The 17,680-nt window shown below is 44.7% G+C and overlaps 1 protein-coding gene across 1 annotated transcript in view; it reads right to left on the reverse strand.

Annotated features, from left to right (window-relative positions):
* The window catches only part of ADCY8 (adenylate cyclase 8), a 224,618-nt gene that overhangs the window by 112,114 nt on the left and 94,824 nt on the right, over positions 1-17,680 (reverse strand). The window contains exon 5 of the mRNA XM_040626047.1: positions 10,490-10,617. Coding sequence (XP_040481981.1) covers positions 10,490-10,617 — 128 coding nt within the window. The remainder of the gene's footprint in view (positions 1-10,489; positions 10,618-17,680) is intronic.

A 17,680-nucleotide genomic window follows, 5' to 3' on the forward strand; every position in this document is an offset into this window, starting at 1 on the left:
AAATCATAATAAGACAAAATTTCCTTATGGCACTGTTTTTTTCCCCTTTCTTTTTGTTATGTCTGGGATCTGCCTTAAATGAAAGATAGGAATGAACAGTGGCAAAGCAGTGAATATTTTACTGACCTGATGGTCACCCACAACCGCAAACACACACGTGTTTCAGGATCAGCTCTCGAGGGGAGGGCCTTGTGAGCATCCTTGAAGCTAAAATGAAGGAATTCTGCTCTGCGTTACAAGCTTTGTTCCCTTCGTCCCAGGCACAGCCCCAGGGATGCTTTGCAGTGTCTTATCAGCCACAAATAAAGAGAACAGGACTAGAGATCATTTGCCCTCTAACTATGTGTGCTCTTCTCTTTCCTCCCCACAAACTCTGAGCCTCCGGAGGGCAGGGGGTCCTATCCGTATTTCCGCACGTCCAGACCTTCGCACAGCGCTGAGCGCGTAAGTGTAGTCAGTGCTCAAAGGTGTTTACTGAATGAATGGACAAAGCTCAAAGCCTTTCTTGCTCTATGGCTCCGTGTTGTCCCAGGATGCTTCTAAGAGTCCCAGGGAGCCACACAGGTGTCTTTGAACCTGCTGCATGTTCCCCCTTCAAATAAGGCAGCTTTGATCTCATCTGTTTCTCATGGCCGGCTTCCATCTAAGATTTCTTTTGAGTAAAGAATGCACTTAATTATTACTAGTTTTTGCAGCTGTATGTCAAGCTGGGGACCAATAACACAACAAGCAACCCGCAAAAAAAATTGAAGATGCCGTTTCTTTTATTTGAACCATGAAAGAGGAGAGTGCTTGGTATATGGTAAAACATGAAAACCCTGAGAATTTTTCTTTGGATTTCAATGCTTCAAATGGTTCTTTTTTATGCCAATTAATCAATCTGTAGAAGGTGCTGGAGGAATGATAAGAAGCATAATCTAGCAGCCATCATTGATCTGTAAATCAGACTCTCTCTACTGTTAAATGAATGGATGAATAAAAAGACCAATTTCAGTCGGTTAAGGGTCTGACTCTTGATTTCGGCTCAGATCGTGATCTCGGGGTTGTGAGATCCCCCGAGTGCGGAGCCTGCTTAAGATTCTCTCTCACAGGGCGCCTGGGTGGTGCAGTCGTTAAGCGTCTGCCTTCGGCTCAGGGCGTGATCCCAGCGATCTGGGATCGAGCCCCACATCAGGCTCCTCCGCTAGGAGCCTGCTTCTTCCTCTCCCACTCCCCCTGCTTCACCAACTTCAGCACTGGAGCAGTTGCTACTGTGGGAGGAAGGATGCCCAACTCCTCATCTCTGGAGGCAGAGACCAGAGTTCCAATGCTCCCTCTATCCCTTGCTGGCTGTGGGAGCTAGGACACACACATATATTCCCCCTTCTCCTCTGGCAGTGGGAGTAATATCAGCTCCTCCATGCAAATCACTCTCAACACCACCAAGGAGCAGAGCGTGCATTGAAGTCAGCCAGGATGTGAAGTTAGGTTTCCCCACTTGCTGGCTGTGGCCCTCGGGCTGGGTGCGTTAGGCTCCAAGTCCTGCTCTCTCAAGTATAATGGGAAAGAGAACGGGTCCTTTGCAGAACTGTTAGGATGCTTTATAAACTCATGTATATAAAGCCCTTAACCTGGTGTATGCGAACATGCAAAAATAATAACTAATACTAATTTTTGTTAGTATTATAACAACTTATAATTACACATGTTGAATCGGATAAAACCGATTACAACCAAGTCCATTTCACATACAAGATAGGCAGTTCCTAGGCATAAATTGGCTCCAAAAGGACGAACTAATTTATAATTTAATAAAAACTGAGTTGTCCTCAGCTACCTGGAAGAAACAGTGCCTTTGAATATTCTGGAAAAACGGAAAAGCGAGAGAGTTAGTTATGGAGGTCATCTACGATCACCGGGCAGGGCGTTTTGTTCAGATGTCACATCTTATCTTTGCAATACCCTGTGTATTATTATCACCGACACCATTTTCCAAATGAGGAAACTGAGTCTCAAGCAGTTCCTTTCTTTAGTTCACACAGCTACAGGTGAAACAGCTGGAATTTCACCCCAGATTTGTGAGCCTAAACCCAAGAAGCCAAGCTCAGGGGTATATGGACCACCAGGGTCTGATCTGGCTCCACCCAATAGGCCAGTGACAGTCTCTACCAATTAATTCCAAAGACATCACACTTCTTAAAGTGTTTGAAAGCCACCATGTCTTATCTTAGCATAGAAACTGCAGTTTCACAAAGTGCTTCCTTTTGATGCCCACAGTGATTCTGAGAGGCTTATTTCTACCCTTCTTCTTCTTCTTTAAATATTATATTTATTTATTTGAGAAAGAGAGAGAGAGAGCACAAGCAGAGGGGAGGGGCAGAGGGAGAGGGAGAAACAGACTCCCTGCTGAGCAGGGAGCCCGACACGGGGCTCGATCCCAGGACTCCAGGATCGTGACCTGAGCTGAAGACAGACACTTAACCGACTGAGCCACCCAGGCACCCACTCTATTACTTTTTCTGTATCTGGCCTTTTATGTTCACAAACCTATTGCATCCTTACAACCATTGAAAGCCACCTAGAGTTCATTCACTCGCCCATTCATTCAACAAGCATCTCTTGAAGACCTCTGCAGATATAAGCAGTAAACCAAATGGACAAGTCGGGAAGTCAGTGTCTGCGTTCACAGAGCTCCATGACGAGGGTTTACTCCATGGCACAGCTAAGAAAGCCTGAGCAAGACAGAGGCTAAGTCATTGAGTCAAGGTCAGTGAGTAATGGCCCCCATCAGTCCTCACTGCGCCAGGCTCTAAGCTGAGTGCTCTGTAGACACTTCGTTGCTGCCTGCACCCCCTTCAGCATTAGACTCCTGTTCTTTGGGTAGAAAGTGATGGAAAGACCTAAGGTTGCATTCCTGTTCCAAAACAGTGCAGACCCAGTGAGAGAAACAATCTGGCCATCTGTTTTCCGTCACAGAGCTTTATGTCCCTCTCTTTTTTTTTTACTAAAATAGATTTTGGAGGAAGTGGAAGCAGCTATGGTGGAGGAAGTAGTTCTGGAGGAGGAAGTGGAGGCAGCCATGGAGGAGGAAGTGGAGGCAGCCATGGAGGAGGAGGTAGTTCTGGAGGAGGAAGTGGTGGTGGCTATGAAGAAGGAAGTGGATCCAATGGAGGAAGTGGAAGATCATCTCAGTCCCAGTCCTCTTCCTCCAAATCTGGTGAACGTGATGATAAACAAGGCTACCAGAATCAATACTAGAGCTCCTGTAAACTTTCCTGGCCCTGCCCCCAGCTGAGTGTCCTCCAGACAGGCAGCCCCCAAAGAAGCCTGCTCATTGTCTTCTGGCATCAGGAATAGCTGGCAATGAGCCCCAGAGCTCATTTGGGACTGGGCTGAGTGGGCATGTATGCATCTAGCTGCCCATTGGCTCCCTCCCTTGGGAGGGTTGGGGAGACCTCTCTTCCACTGTCTGATCTGGGGCTGACCCCACTCCCTGCCTGATCTCAAGTCCCTAATAAAGCTTTCCTTCTGCAAATATAAACAAAAACAAAAACAAATAAAAGCACTGAGGTTGCCCAGATGTGTGTGTGTGTGCGCACGTGCTCCGTAAAGCATACTTCTTTAAACTCACAACCATCTTCTTGTGCCATTGAATAGTAACGTAAACCATGATGCTTCACAGTTTCCCATTTTCCTATTTTGTAGCGTGCCAAAACTGACCTAAGTCTTTCTTTGCCTTTGGACATTTACAGAGTACAGTGAGCTGGCTGAGGGTCTTTCTCTGCCACTTACAAGCTGTATGTCTGTGGTCAGACGTTACTCATCCTGTCAAGGTTTCCGGTTCCTCCTCTGAATGGTGGGGGGGCATCCGCACACGGTTTAGGGGAGGTGAGTCAGGAACTTGAGTCTAGTGGCTGACACATGGCGAGCCTTCACTTAAAAATAGCTTTCTCAACTATTATTACTAGATAGATTCAATCTTCACCATTATAAATAATTTTGAAAAAAAAATCCTGTCCACGGACTGAAGACCACTCTGACTGCTGTATCTTTAAGAGGAGAGGGGGAATTTATGGCTTCTGTAGCAAATGGCATTTCAGAACAAGGTGAGAAAGTGGGCCTTCAGGGGACAGGATGAGAGACAAACGGAGTGATTGGTGGAGGAGGGAAAAAGGAAGAAGGAAGGAAGAGGGGAAAGGAGGGGGAACAGTGGGGGTGTGGAGAAACAAAGCAAAGAGGAAGTACAATTAAGAGAGAGAGAGAGAAAGACCAGGAGACACCAAGAGGGGGCTTAGGCATTCTTGCCTCAAACGAGGGCAGCAGAATCTTCTGTGTTTCATTCCTTGTCTAGCCATGGTGCTTGGCAGGACAACCCGGCCATAAGGATTAAGATCTCTGCTCCAATTAACTGTTGGGGACCAGCCAGTTCCTGCTTGGCATTCTGGCGCTATTCTATGACTTTTTAGCAACCGCACTGAAAAGACCAGACTCTGCAATTTTCATTAAGATTCGTCAAGGACGCCTTTTGAGATCATTAATAAAGATGCTGCATGTAACAGCCCACCTTAACTCCAGGGTCTTCTCGGCTATCAAGCCTTCCCAGAATAGACCCAGGGCATGTGAAGAGGAGCCACCTGCAGCCACTTCTCAATCTAGTTAATGAAACTATTATCTAAGCCGATTTTAATTAATTTAAGTTTATGAACAGACATGTATGAGATGGTATTAAATGCTTCTTTGGAAAAAAAGTTACACTCACTCACTTTTTTCTGCCATTCTCTAGCTAATGTCATGTTTCTAAAATCAAGTAGTTTTGATGGAATGGATTTACTATGAGGCTTGATTAAAGCTTATTATCTTGTTATTCTCAGATGTTTCCTGACTTTCCCTCCCTCTCAGTATTGGTTCTCCTAATTTTTCAGGGATGTACGCAGGTTCTCCTGAGCTGTGTGTTAAGCCTGCAGCTATTAATGGCAGACCTCAGGCGTCAGAAGCAATCGTAGAAACCTGGAGCTGAGGAGCAGGATACCATGATGGTCAAGGTCAATGGCTTTGGATTCAGACGGCTCCAGACGGGTGTTCCTTGTTCTGTCACCAACTAGCTGTGTGACCTTGTGCAGTTACACAAACTGGTAAAGGAGAGGCCAATATCCTGAGCTTTAATGAGTCAGGAAGAACCCGTACAGCTGTACTGGTTCCGCTAATGGCTGACATCATTCTCATCGACTGGCCTGGACTGTTCTGATTAGTCGGTACTGTGGCGACACTGGTTGTTCAATATTTTGCCTACCACCCCTGCCTACCTCTCAGAATTGTTACGAGGACTTAATGAGATAATACATGTAAAACACTTATCTCAGTGTTTGGCAAGTAGCATAGCAGGTGTTCAATAAACTATAGCTGTTATCATTATTTTACTAGAATAAAATAGATACCATGAGAAAAGAATAGGTTCCCATAACTTAACTGAGTCAAATTTCCCAGCGTCCAAACTCCACGCTAACTACAAGTTTCTATTTAATATTTGGATGGTCACGCTGTGCCTGATGCCGCCTATCTATCTGAATTTTTGAAAGAACACTCTGAAGTTGGGATCTTAAGATCCCCATTTAAAGAAAAGGCCACACAGACGCTGAGAAGTGACGTCACACTTGTCCCCAGCCACACACCTAATAACAGCAAGAAGCGGAAACCAGATGAGGTCTGCTGACGGCAGGCCAGGGGCTCCCTCCATATGTACCCTCAGCACGTGCCCCGGGAGTTACCATTCAGGTGCGCGTGATCTAGAATGAACTCGATCTTCAATGAAGTGGAAGCCTGTCCAAAACTCTTGGAGCATTGTCAAAGGATGTATAAGCTCACCGTACTGACAAATATTTTGTTTAATTTAAATGTCAGTGTCATGTATTGTCTCTTACGGAGGCTCTCGGGATCTCGGGTCGGATGGCCTATTATTACCTTCTCCTTTCTGTTCCACAGCTCCCGCTCTATTCAGGGCCTGACATCTCTTCCCCGGATTGCTACAAAAATATCTTCCAACCGGTTTCCCTCCTTCAGCATCGGCCTCCTCTCCTCTAGAGTCAACCGGAGAGAGAATTCCTTACGTTCACAATTACCTTCCTCGTGCCCCAGCTGGGAAATGACGCCTCCCTGCTTTCTGTGTCGGTGACTTCCCATTGCCCGAGGGATAAAGCCACTGTGGTCTCACGAGGTCATCAACTATCTGTGCGCTAACCCTGCGGTCTGAATTTAGAATTGTGATCCTAAGGCCTGCTTCAAATGCTTAATACACAGACGCTTGCACAAATATACACATGTGTACACACACATGCCTACACACATGTACAGACACACACATGCACGCACACTCATGCGCTCACACCCGCATACTACACGTGTGTGCACACACAGACATAAACACCACATTTATATACATACACTTATGCACATGCATTTATACACACACACACGTGTGCACGCACACACACACACACACACACACACGGCTTCTGCCATTCTTCACAGCTAGGATCCATATTCTTCCTGCCTCTGTTTCCAGGAAAACACCTCTGTTTCTCACTCAAAAAGACTACTGTGGAAATACCTCTGTAAAAGACAAAATGCAGGGGAAACTACTTCTGTCATGCTTGTTCTTCTGACTGCCTTGACTCTTGCTCAGTGTGAATTCTGCCCGTGCTCTGAGCAGTGGCAGCTGACCTCGAGGTCAGCTTGGCACCCATCCTTACCCATCTATGATTGCAGGAGGACCTCCGTCCCATATTTAGACTCAACCGTAACTAAGGTATGGGGCCGTTTTGAGTGCTGGCTTGCCATTTGTGCCAAAATTGTAAATCTCCCCCAACAAAGAAACTACTGGAGCTCCTGGGATCTAGGAACCCAAGATCTAGATGCCATCTCACCCACAGCACCAGCCCCTCACTGCCAGGCTGTACTTTGGGGACCAGCGTGGGACCCTAACTCTTTGAGGAAATGACAAAAAAAGGACAAGGAGAGACCCTCACAAGGTGGGGCCCATATCTCAAGTAGGGACCCATCTCTGATGACAAATGTACATGGCAGCCATCAAGTCTTGGCACACTAGTCAATAAAGGGCTAATTTTCATTATATGACAACACACCCAGTGTCATGTTATGGATGGTTCCAGACTTTATGGCTTTTTTTAAGTTTCCCAGTTGGACAAGTGCCTGTGGGTCTGAAGAAGAAAACCGCATCTTGTGTAAGTGATGGTTAAGATTGTGATAAAGTTATGTAAATGGGATTCTCTTCTACACGCATTCAGGTAGAAATACTGTCTGCCGATCCTTCCTCAGACTGAAACATTTGACTGTAAGGTAAAGCTCTAGAAGTCTGAGCCCTTTGCCACTGAAGTTGCCTCATTCCAGAGTTCTTCTGTATTCCTCTGCATCGTGATTTGTTACTAACTGGAAGAATTGATGCCAGACCTCCAGGCACCTATGTTATAATCAAGGAGTGTTTGAGTATTAATAGACTCTGATTCATGCAGTTAAAAAAATATCCTACTGAACTGTCTTATTCTAAGAGAGTACAAGCAGCCCTTAAGCAACGGATGAGAGAAAGTCCTTGAGTCATTTCAACTTACCTACATCTCACCTCTCACTGACCTACACCAGAACTCCAGAGAGGAGCCCTTAAATTGGATAAAATGGTCAGGGGGAATAAGGTCCTCTCCAGAGAGATAAATGATAACATCCTAAGTGTCTTAAGCATTTTGATAATCACTGCTCATTTCTTCTGCAATATCATCCCTGCAACATTTCTTCTAAGCTCAAGATACAAACTCCTACAGAAAGTCCGTGGATGAATGGGTAAAGAAAATGTGCTGCGTATACACACCAATATATATAATGGGACATTAATCCACTTTAAAAAGAAGGAAATCCCATCATTTGCATCAACAAGGATGAACCTGGAGGGCATTATGCTAAGCGACATAAGCCAGACAAAGAAAGACAAATACTGTATATGTGAAATCTAAAAAACCCAAAACCAAAACCCAAAAAGTCACATTCACAGAAACAAAGTAGAAGGGTGGTTGCCAGAGTTGGGGGTGGGGTGGGGAAAATGGGGTGATATTGGTCAAAGGGTACAAACTTTTCGTAATGAGTAAGTTTTGAGGATCTGACGTGCAATGTAGCGGTTATAGTTAATAATGCCGTATTGTGTTCTTGAAATTTGCCAGAAGAGTAGATCTTAAGCGTTCTCACCCAAAAAGAGAGAAAAAGATCACTATGTGAGGCAGTGGGTGTGTTAATTAACTTGACTGTATAATTAGCCCACAACGTATCCCTATATCCAATCATCACACTCTGCACTTTAAATACATACAATTCTCTTTGGTCAATTATATCACCATAAAAAAATAAAAATAAATTAAAAAGAAAACCTGTGGCAAGTTTTGCTACTTAAACTTGATTTTGATATGGTTGACCAAAAACCACAGATTTTTAGAACTGGCAGAGACTTCCGAGCTGGTCTGGCCCAATTTCCTCATTTCACAGATAGCAAATCCAAGTTATTTCCCTAATGGACACTCACAGGCAAGAGAACGGTGGCCTGTTCATCCCTGTACTTGCAGGGACTAGCACAGTGGCATCTGACACTTGGTAGAGACCACAGACTTTTTTGGTTGACCTACCTACCGACTGGCTGATAGAATCAAGTTCACAGACCTAGTTAGCTGGAGGACGCATACAAGACAGCGGGTCTGCTGGGTTTCGGTCCCATGGCTTCCCTTGAAGCTAGTTAAAATATTACAATTCATTCCAGTTTTCAGGGACAGAGTCGCGAGTGTCCAAATTAACAGCTAAGAAGCATCTGAGACTTTTCCATGTACCAAAAGGGAACTCTGAGTTGGAATTTGTGGTCTCCTTTCTCCACAGTCCCTAGAGGTGAGAACTTCTGCATTTCTGTCAAAGAGCAGTCATGTCCTATCTCTTTCTCCATCTGCCTGCTTGGTCTTAGGGATGGTGATGGTCGGGTTTTCATCATACACTCCACAGCAAAGCCCCATGCCACCTTGAATGGGCCCTGGGGATGGGCTGGTTCCAGAGGTGGAACCCTGAGAGTCTGCCAGGGAAGCATATCTACCCCCCAGAAATGGGATATCTGGCTAAGTCTTGAAATGACCAGTGTCACATCAATGAAGCAAAATCATATTTAGGGAAAGAGCCTCCATCCTTTTCTTAATTAGGGGCCTACACAGCCTTTCCTGATGTCAACAGACCTCTGCCCCAAACTTGAATGAAGTCAGGGATCTGTGAGCAAGTAGAAGGAGTCATGGCTCCAGTTGCTTGCATCCCTCCTGCCCACTCCAGACTTGGTCTTGGAAGCAGCAGGTAAGCTGAGCCTTCAGTGGAGGATGTGGGTGGGGTGCCCAAGTTGCTCTCCTGCTGCTCTTTAATCCAGACTGACACAGCCAAGGATCACCAACATAACTACTGGACCACACAACCAAGGTGTGAGTTCATTGCAAGATTATTCTGGCCTGTTCATAGCAGGATTCTTCTTCCCTTTTAAGATGAAGGCATAAGCCACAGAGAAGATTTCTACCCAGGTACCCTCTTTACTGCCTTTGCTGTGGTTCGGGAAGGTTGCAATGCTTGGAGGCTCCATGGGGAGCCTTCTATCTGGAACCTCAAGGGGAGCTCTGACAACACTGAGCTTCTATCCCAAAGTCACAAGCAGTCTAATTCCAGAGTCCTTGACCTCAATAACTCCTGCCCTCTTGATTAAGCTTCTATTTGTCAGATACACTGACCAAAGCCAGAAGCACTTGTCACACACTCATGAAGCCAACCTTGGTGGTGACCCTATAACGATTTCCTGTTGGCCTCAGGCTAAAGTACAACCCTTGTCATGGCTGAGAAGGCCCTGTGAACCCTGCCTGCTCCCAGCCTGCAATCCATCTGTCACCACCCTTTCCTCCCCAGGCTTCGCCAGCTGTCACTGTAACACTTCCGGACCCCCCATGTGTCGAGCCACACTTTCCATTCCCCCAGGATCTAATGTTTGCTCACCTTTCAGAAAACAGCTGAGACAGCTCTACTCTGGAGAGCCTTCTCCAGCACCCTGTCCTGGATGAGCTCTTCCTCCTCTAATCTCCCTCAAACACCCTGGGTTGGATTCATCTCAGAACTTACTGTACCATACTGAGTGGTCTCCCACTGCACTGTAACCTCTCCGAAGGCAAGTACCACACTCAACTTGGTCCTTGGTGTATCCCCACAAGGACACCGGTAATACAAATATGTTGGACAAATTATTGAAAGGAAGGTATACCAGGAACGTAATGAAGCTGGCAGGTTCACTGGTTCACATGGGAGAGTTAATGGGCATGCAATTTTTGTGCCATAAGACCAAGTGTGTCACCTTTCAACAAACACATGATCTGCCACAAAGGATAGACGGGGTGGTTAGTCTTCATGCACATCGAAGGCCTGGGTATAATGGAGGAAGATGCAAGATTACCTGATGGTTTTGATCATGCTGAGGCCCATTTCAACACAGCAGTGGGCGTGGTCCTGGCGGGGCTCAGGAAGCCCTGAAACACAGTAGTAACAGTCCCCCAGGATTTTAATGCGAAGGCAGTGATGCTCCTGGAAGGAACAGGGTGGAGAGGAGAGGACTGAGTCAGCAGACAGGTAAGTGCTTCTGAAAGGCTTGGGAAGGCTGGCAGTGCGGTCAGACAGTCTTCACCCTGGGGGTGGGGGAGCACCTACCTTTGAAATGCTCTTCTATCATCTTCCTAAGAGATTGGTGGGGTACCCTAAATAAGAGTTTGAAGGGCTCAGAGATGGGAGTCACAGAAAAACGCTGGAGTTTGACCTCAACAGATACAGGCTGTATCCTGGCTACGCCACATACTAGCCTTCTGATGAACACCCGTCACATGGGCAGGCCTGGCCGAGTGAGTATGGAACACAGACGTTCAGTGTTCCCCTGTGAATCCTGCCCATCAATGTCTTTTTCTCAGGACAGGTCTCTGAACTGACACTTTTTTAGCAGTCTCAGCTCAATAAGCACTTGAATGTATAAATCACTCAGGGATGCCTACTATTTCAACTCTATTTCAGGTCCTTTCCCAACTAGGGTACTGGTCCCTTAAAAAGAGGGGCTGACTATGTCTTATGTATCATTTTATTCAAGTGTGAGTTCCTGTGTTTGTTCACTGAAAAAAATGTCAATAGGGCACTATGATTAAGTCAAGCATTGTCCCGGACACCAAGATGGTCAATAATAACCCCTACGATGCACCCTATATTCAACAGAGTTAACCCTCACAGCCACCTTACGAAGTAGGTACGATTGTTATCCTGGTTAAGGTACGGGTAGTACCTTCAGTACCTCATAGGTAAGAAGGATGGCACAGTTGTTTGGCAAATTCGTAGTCTTGAGGACACGATTCTTACCGAGTCTCAAAGAGCAACCAGCATCAGGGAAATGGTGCATTTTCGCACTGGATGGGAAGAGGCTGGATGATGCAGGTTTTTGAGGAAAGCGATCTGGAGGCAGCATAACAGGGGCTAAGAGCACGGGCTGGAGTCACGCTGCACAGGATTAAATCCTACACACCCTACAACTACTTAACTTCTGAGCATCAGCTGCCTCATCTGTAAAATGGTAAATGAACGGGACCTCGTTGTTTGACTGCGAGGACGGTAAGATGATGCATGTGAAGGCTTAGAACGGAGTCCAGCAGACAGGGTACTACATCAGTGTGACCTGTCTCTGTGATGAGGAGTGGGACTCCTGCCCCAGTGTTTTACATCTGTCTGTGATCCTGGGCAAATGACTTTCCCTTTTGGCTTCCTTGGCTACATGGGTGGAACTGAATGACGACCTCTGAGATGCGTCCCAGATCTGAAGTCCTAAAAGCTTATGGGCTTTGTGATTGTGAGGCTCTCCTTGGGAGAGCAGGGTCCCAGGGCAGAGGAGAAGAGGCACATACAGAAAGGGGCTCCCTGAGACACCAGCAGCTCAGTGGACACCTTTGTCCTGCCAACCTAGACAGCACCATGCTGGTTTCCTGATTGGATCAACGGATTCAGCTATTGTGTTTGGGTAACGAATGAATGAAAACAAAATATCAGACAGGGAAGAGAGAAGGAGAAATGGCATGAGTACCTCCCCGCCTGGATCAGATTGCCAGGACTTTGCAACCTTCCCAAATGGGCTCAGATGTGATCTTCAGAACTCTGATGGCATGCACAGCTGTCCCAGGGTTATTTTTAGGAGCTTGTGGTTCCTATCTTTTGGCTGCTTCGTTGCAGCTAATTTTGCAAGAGACCTTGGTGGGGGTCTGATCAATAAGGGAAGCTCCAGATCTTTGGCTGTGTCTTCTAAGACCCCTAGCGTATGGCTGGAACAGGGCCAGAGAGTATTTGGCTTATGGGTCCTGGCAGTTTCCAGATTTGCGACATCCATGGGACAGTTACTTAAAAAAAAAAAAAATCAGAAGGCCTGAAGGACTTCTATAAAGCTCAATTTTGTATTTTGCCAAAGAAATATGAAAAAAATCCATCAACAAACAAAAATAACCCAAGTACCACCCACCATCCCCATGACTTTATGAAAGAAAGGGCATTTTTTAAAAGATTTTATTTATTTATTTGACAGGGAGATAGAAAGAGAACACCAGCTGCCAGCAGGCAGAGGGAGAGGGAGAAACAGGCTCTCTGCTGAATAGGGAGCCTGGCGCAGGGCTCCATCCCAGGACCCTGGAATCATGACCTGAGCCAAAGGCAGGCGCTTAACCCACTGAGCCCCCTAGGGGCCCCAGAAAGGCCATTTTTAACACTAAAAAAGCAAAAAGACATTCCTAAAAGAAAGTTTTTTGAACTAAATAAAATTATTATACAAACGCACTACATTTCAGATAAATAAGCGTATATTTTATCTCATGGCCACAAATTGAGATTCCTGATATTTGATTGTGAAAGAACATCTGAGAACCACAGAACAAATAAATCACTGATGGAGATTTTTCTGAGAACACTAAGGCTAAGAAGCTCAGTAGGTGAATTCAGTCAACCACACTCTTTGGGGGCAGAACCTGCCATGAGAGACTCAAGCTGATGGCAGTCTGGAGCACTGGGTGTTGGGGAGGGGCGATGGGGAGGGTAGAGCAGGAAATGCTTTAGTCTAAGAATCCAACATCTGCATTCTGGTTACACTTACCAGCTGTTTGACCTTGGCTAAATCCCCGAAGCCATGGATATGTGAGTTTCAATGCCCCGTCTAAGAAACGTGTCAAAGTAACCCATCTAGTTTTTAATACGTAATAAAGTAAGCGTGACCATCAGTTCACAATGGTAGCAATGACAACAAACACCTGGAAACAGGCATCCCAGTGTTCAGTGATCGTTCTTCCTTTGAGTCTTGTCATAATAACCCTGAACACAGGAGGACAGGTAGGATTTACACCTGTTTTTATATATGAACCTTTCAGTATGAGAGATAGGAAATATGTGAAAAACTTCCTGTGCCACAGATCAGTGAGCTAAAAGAAACGATATGGCAAGATTTCATTCTTTTTTTTCCTGTGGCTGAGTGATAGCCCACTGTATATATAGACCACATCTTATTTATCCATTCATCTGTTGATGGACACTTGGGCTGTTTCCATAATTTGGCCATTATAAATCATGCTGCTATAAACATTGGGGTGCATGTACCCCTTCAAATCACTATGTTTGTATCCTTTGTAATGCAATTGCTTGGTCATAGGGTAGCTCTATTTTTAACTTTTTGAGCAGCTTCCATACTGTTTTCCAGAGTGACTGCACCAGTTTGCATTCCTGCCAACAGTGCAAGAGGGTTCCCCTTTCTCCGCAACCTGGCCAACATCTGTTGTTTCTTGTGTTGTTGATTTTGGCCATTCTGACAGGTGTGCGGTGGTATCTCACTGTAGTTTTGACTTGTATTTTCCTGATGATGAGTGAGGTTGAACATCTTTCCTGTGGCTGCTGGCCATCTGATGTCTCCTTTGGAATAATGTCTATTCACGTCTTCTGCCCATTTTTAATTGGATTATTTGATTTTTTGGGTATTAAGTTTTTTATAAGTTCTTTATATATTTTGGATGCTAAGCCTTTATCAGATATGTCATTGACAAATATCTTCCCCCATTCTACAGGTTGCCTTTTAGTTTTGTTGATTGTTTCCTCTGCTATGCAGAAGCCTTTTCTTTTGATAACTGATGACTGGATAAAGAAGATGTGGTATATATATACAATGGAATACTATTCAGCCATAAAAAAGAATGAAATCTTGCCACTTGCACAACATGGATGGAACGAAGAAAGATAAAGAAGGGTGAGTGTATCATGCTAAGCAAAATAAGTCAGTCAGAGAAAGACAAATACCATGTTTTTATTTATATGTGGAATTTAAGAAGCAAAACAAACAAGCAAAGGGGAAAAAGAGAGAGGGAGAAACCAAGAAACAGACTCTTAAGTATAGAGAACAAGCTGATGATTACCGGGGGGGGGGGATGGGTGAAATAGGTGATGAGGATTAAAGAGTCACCTGTGTGATGTATGGAGGTGCTGAATCACTGTACCGTATACCTGAGACTAATATCACACTGTATGTTAACTCACTGGAATTTAAATAAAACCTTTAAAAAATAAAAGAACCATTATGGACGACACGTGCTAGTCACCAATTCTTCATCAGTGATTTTTCCATGAAAACAGAGGTAAAAGCATCTTGGGAAAAGGTAGGAAAAGGAAGTAATATTTACTGAGCATCTACTATGTGCCAGGCGATGTGTTAAATGCATTCCATTTATCTGGGGGAGTCCTCGTGCACGCATTTTGAGTCGTGCGCCATCTCACAGATGGCTTAAGTGAGCGAAGGTCACAGAGCAAGTAAGAGGCAGAACTGGAATGCACACCCGTGCCTATCTGACCTTCGCCGAACTCCATGCTCTTTCTCCCGGAAACTGAACACGGGATGACCGAGTCCAGAATGGTAGCTCTCCTGACAAAAATGGGGTTTGGAAGCAAATGCTGTCAAATGGTTTATCATCCTTCCGGAGCGGACACACAGAGGGAATATGTTTGTGGCTGGGGTCCATTTTTCTTGCAGACAGAAGGTGAAGCTGGCAGCCTCTTTGAAAAACTTTGAGCTCCGTGTAAATGGTGTGTGTGTGTGTGTGTGTGTGTGTTCGAAATATTAAAATGTATACACATGAAAGACCTGTCTGATCTGTCAGGTTCTGTCAATTTGCAGGCACATTTTCCTGACCAATTCCTGTGAGCTGTCATATGACTTGACAGTAATTTCCAAGCAGCTTCTTTTTTTTTTTTTTACCAGAAACTGCTTCAGAAAGTTTATATTAAGAAAGCAGGTTGCTTTGAAAAAAAGATACAGAAAAAGAAAGCTAAAGTAGGGTGAAGGTCTTCTTGCAAATTTTATTGGGTGAATCTTAATATAATCCTTTTCTTCCCTTCTCGGTGGCTGTGATATAGTATCATAATTTTGGAAGTTTATGAAATCGTGTCGATCATAGATGAAAATGAGGTGATAAATGCACCAAATTATCAAAGGTGGTTATCTTGTTGGGGAGGGATAGCATTACAGGGATGTGCACTCGCTCTATACCTCTGATGTTTGAATTGTACATAACGAGTGAGTACGGCTTTAGTAATCAGAAAAAAGTCAACAGAAAGTGAAAGACTGTGGGACGCCTGGGTGGCTCAGTCCATTGAGCATCTGCCTTTGGCTCAGGTCATGTTCCCAGGGTCCTGGGATCAAGTCCCGGATCTGGCTCCTTGCTCAGCAGGGAGCCTGCTTCTCCCCCTGCCTCTCCCCTGCATTTGCTCTCTCTCTGACAAATAAAATAAAATCTTTTTAAAAAGTGACTCTCAGAACAAATACATTATGTATTTTTGAAAAAGTTGTATTAGAAATCATGACAATTTTATAAGATTCTATCTAATTGTAATTACACAAGTGACATGAATAGATCGTCCTAGTAGATAAATCCCCCTGGGCAGTCCTTCCTCCTCAGACACAGGGCCACCTGGGAGCCTGGCTCCCTCCCCCTCCTCAGAGGCTGCTGTGTGTCCACAAGTACACTACATGTTATATATATGTACTATTTTTCATGCTCTGCAGCCATCTCACATCCTTAGCCATATTATCCCATGTTTATGGATCTGAGACATGCTTTTTTTTCAGGCAAAACAGGTCTTGAATTTCTATGTCAGTACAGAAATGGCTAGTTCATTCTTTTTAATCTGCTCATTCACTGCATAGTGTTGGATTTATTCCTTCCAGCAAAAATTGAAGTTGCTTCCAGCTTGTCCGCAATTTAAAATAAGGTTTAAGATGCAATCATGTCAACTGCGTGCAACAGTAAATATGTTCTATGTTTTACAGTTTTAAAGCTTTCATCACAGTATGCAAATTCTTCCTTCTGAATATGGATGGGGGAGTAGCAGGCAGAGAATATTTTTTAAAAAGATCAAAGACGAAGTTACAAATTTGCCAAGGGCACTATCAAGGGTTAAAAAACAAAAATAAACAGAAAAGCTCCACTCCAAGCAATCAGGGCACTCAGGAGTTCAATCAAACTAAGAGAAACTTTAAGAGGAAGCTTTGAAGTTTCCTGCATTTCAATAATGCAGTAGAGAAACAGGTACAGGGTGTGAAATTCACATGCAAGGTGAGTTCTCTCCCATATGTAATGTAAACAAAATCTACAGCCAAAAATCATGGTGAGGCAGATAGAGAATCCTTATAAAGCCACAGAATTTTGATGCTAAAAAATGCAAAAAGGGTCAACTCTAAAAGCCTTTTATACAGAAGCAGAGTTTGACCCAGTTGGTTAAGCGACTGGCCCACGGCTGGGGCAAAAAACACTGAAAGTAGCTTTTCTCATTTCAAGGCGAGTAGAATTGTTTTCATTGGCATGTTTCTCAAACTTTTCCAGGGAGGTCCCTGAGAGCAGTAGAGACTGATGCACCTGGGGTGGGGGTCAGAGCTACGGAGCGCTCACGGGTGCTGAGTACTTATTTGGAGACAGACTCTAGATTAAGATACATTTTAAGTTGTTGTTTTGGTTTTTTTTTTCCCATTTATCCTCCACTGCAAGTGTGAAAGAAAACGGAGCCACTGAGAAGGATTTGCCCAGGGAAGTCCAAGTACAGCCCACACCTGAAGTCCCACGAATCTAACCCTTCAAGCTGCCTGCATGGGCAGCAACACACCTGCCAATGTCTTGCGTTCTGTCTCCTGACATGCCTGTGGCCTTGCTTGGTGGTCAAGAGCCAGCACCGGTGGGGCACCCGGGTGGCTCAGTGGGTTAAGTGTGTGCCTTTGGCTCAGGTCATGATGCTGGGGTCCTGGCATCCAGCCCCGCATTGGGCTCCCTGCTCAGTGGGGAGGCCTGCTTCTCCCTCTCACTCTGCTCCTACTTGTGCTCGCTTTCCCTCTCAAATAAATAAATTAAATTAAAAAAAAAAAAAGGAGCAAACCCCTGGCCCAGTTGGCCTGAATCGCAGATACACCCACCTACCAGTCGTTCTAGGATGATAACTTCTTTGAGCCTCAGTCACTATCTATCTATCTATCTATCTATCTATCTATCTATCAATCAATCATCTATCAATAACCTATATATACACTATATATATATATATATATACATAA

The sequence above is a fragment of the Ursus maritimus genome, unplaced genomic scaffold (assembly GCF_017311325.1).
Source record: "Ursus maritimus isolate PB19 unplaced genomic scaffold, ASM1731132v1 scaffold_9, whole genome shotgun sequence".
NCBI lineage: Eukaryota > Metazoa > Chordata > Mammalia > Carnivora > Ursidae > Ursus > Ursus maritimus.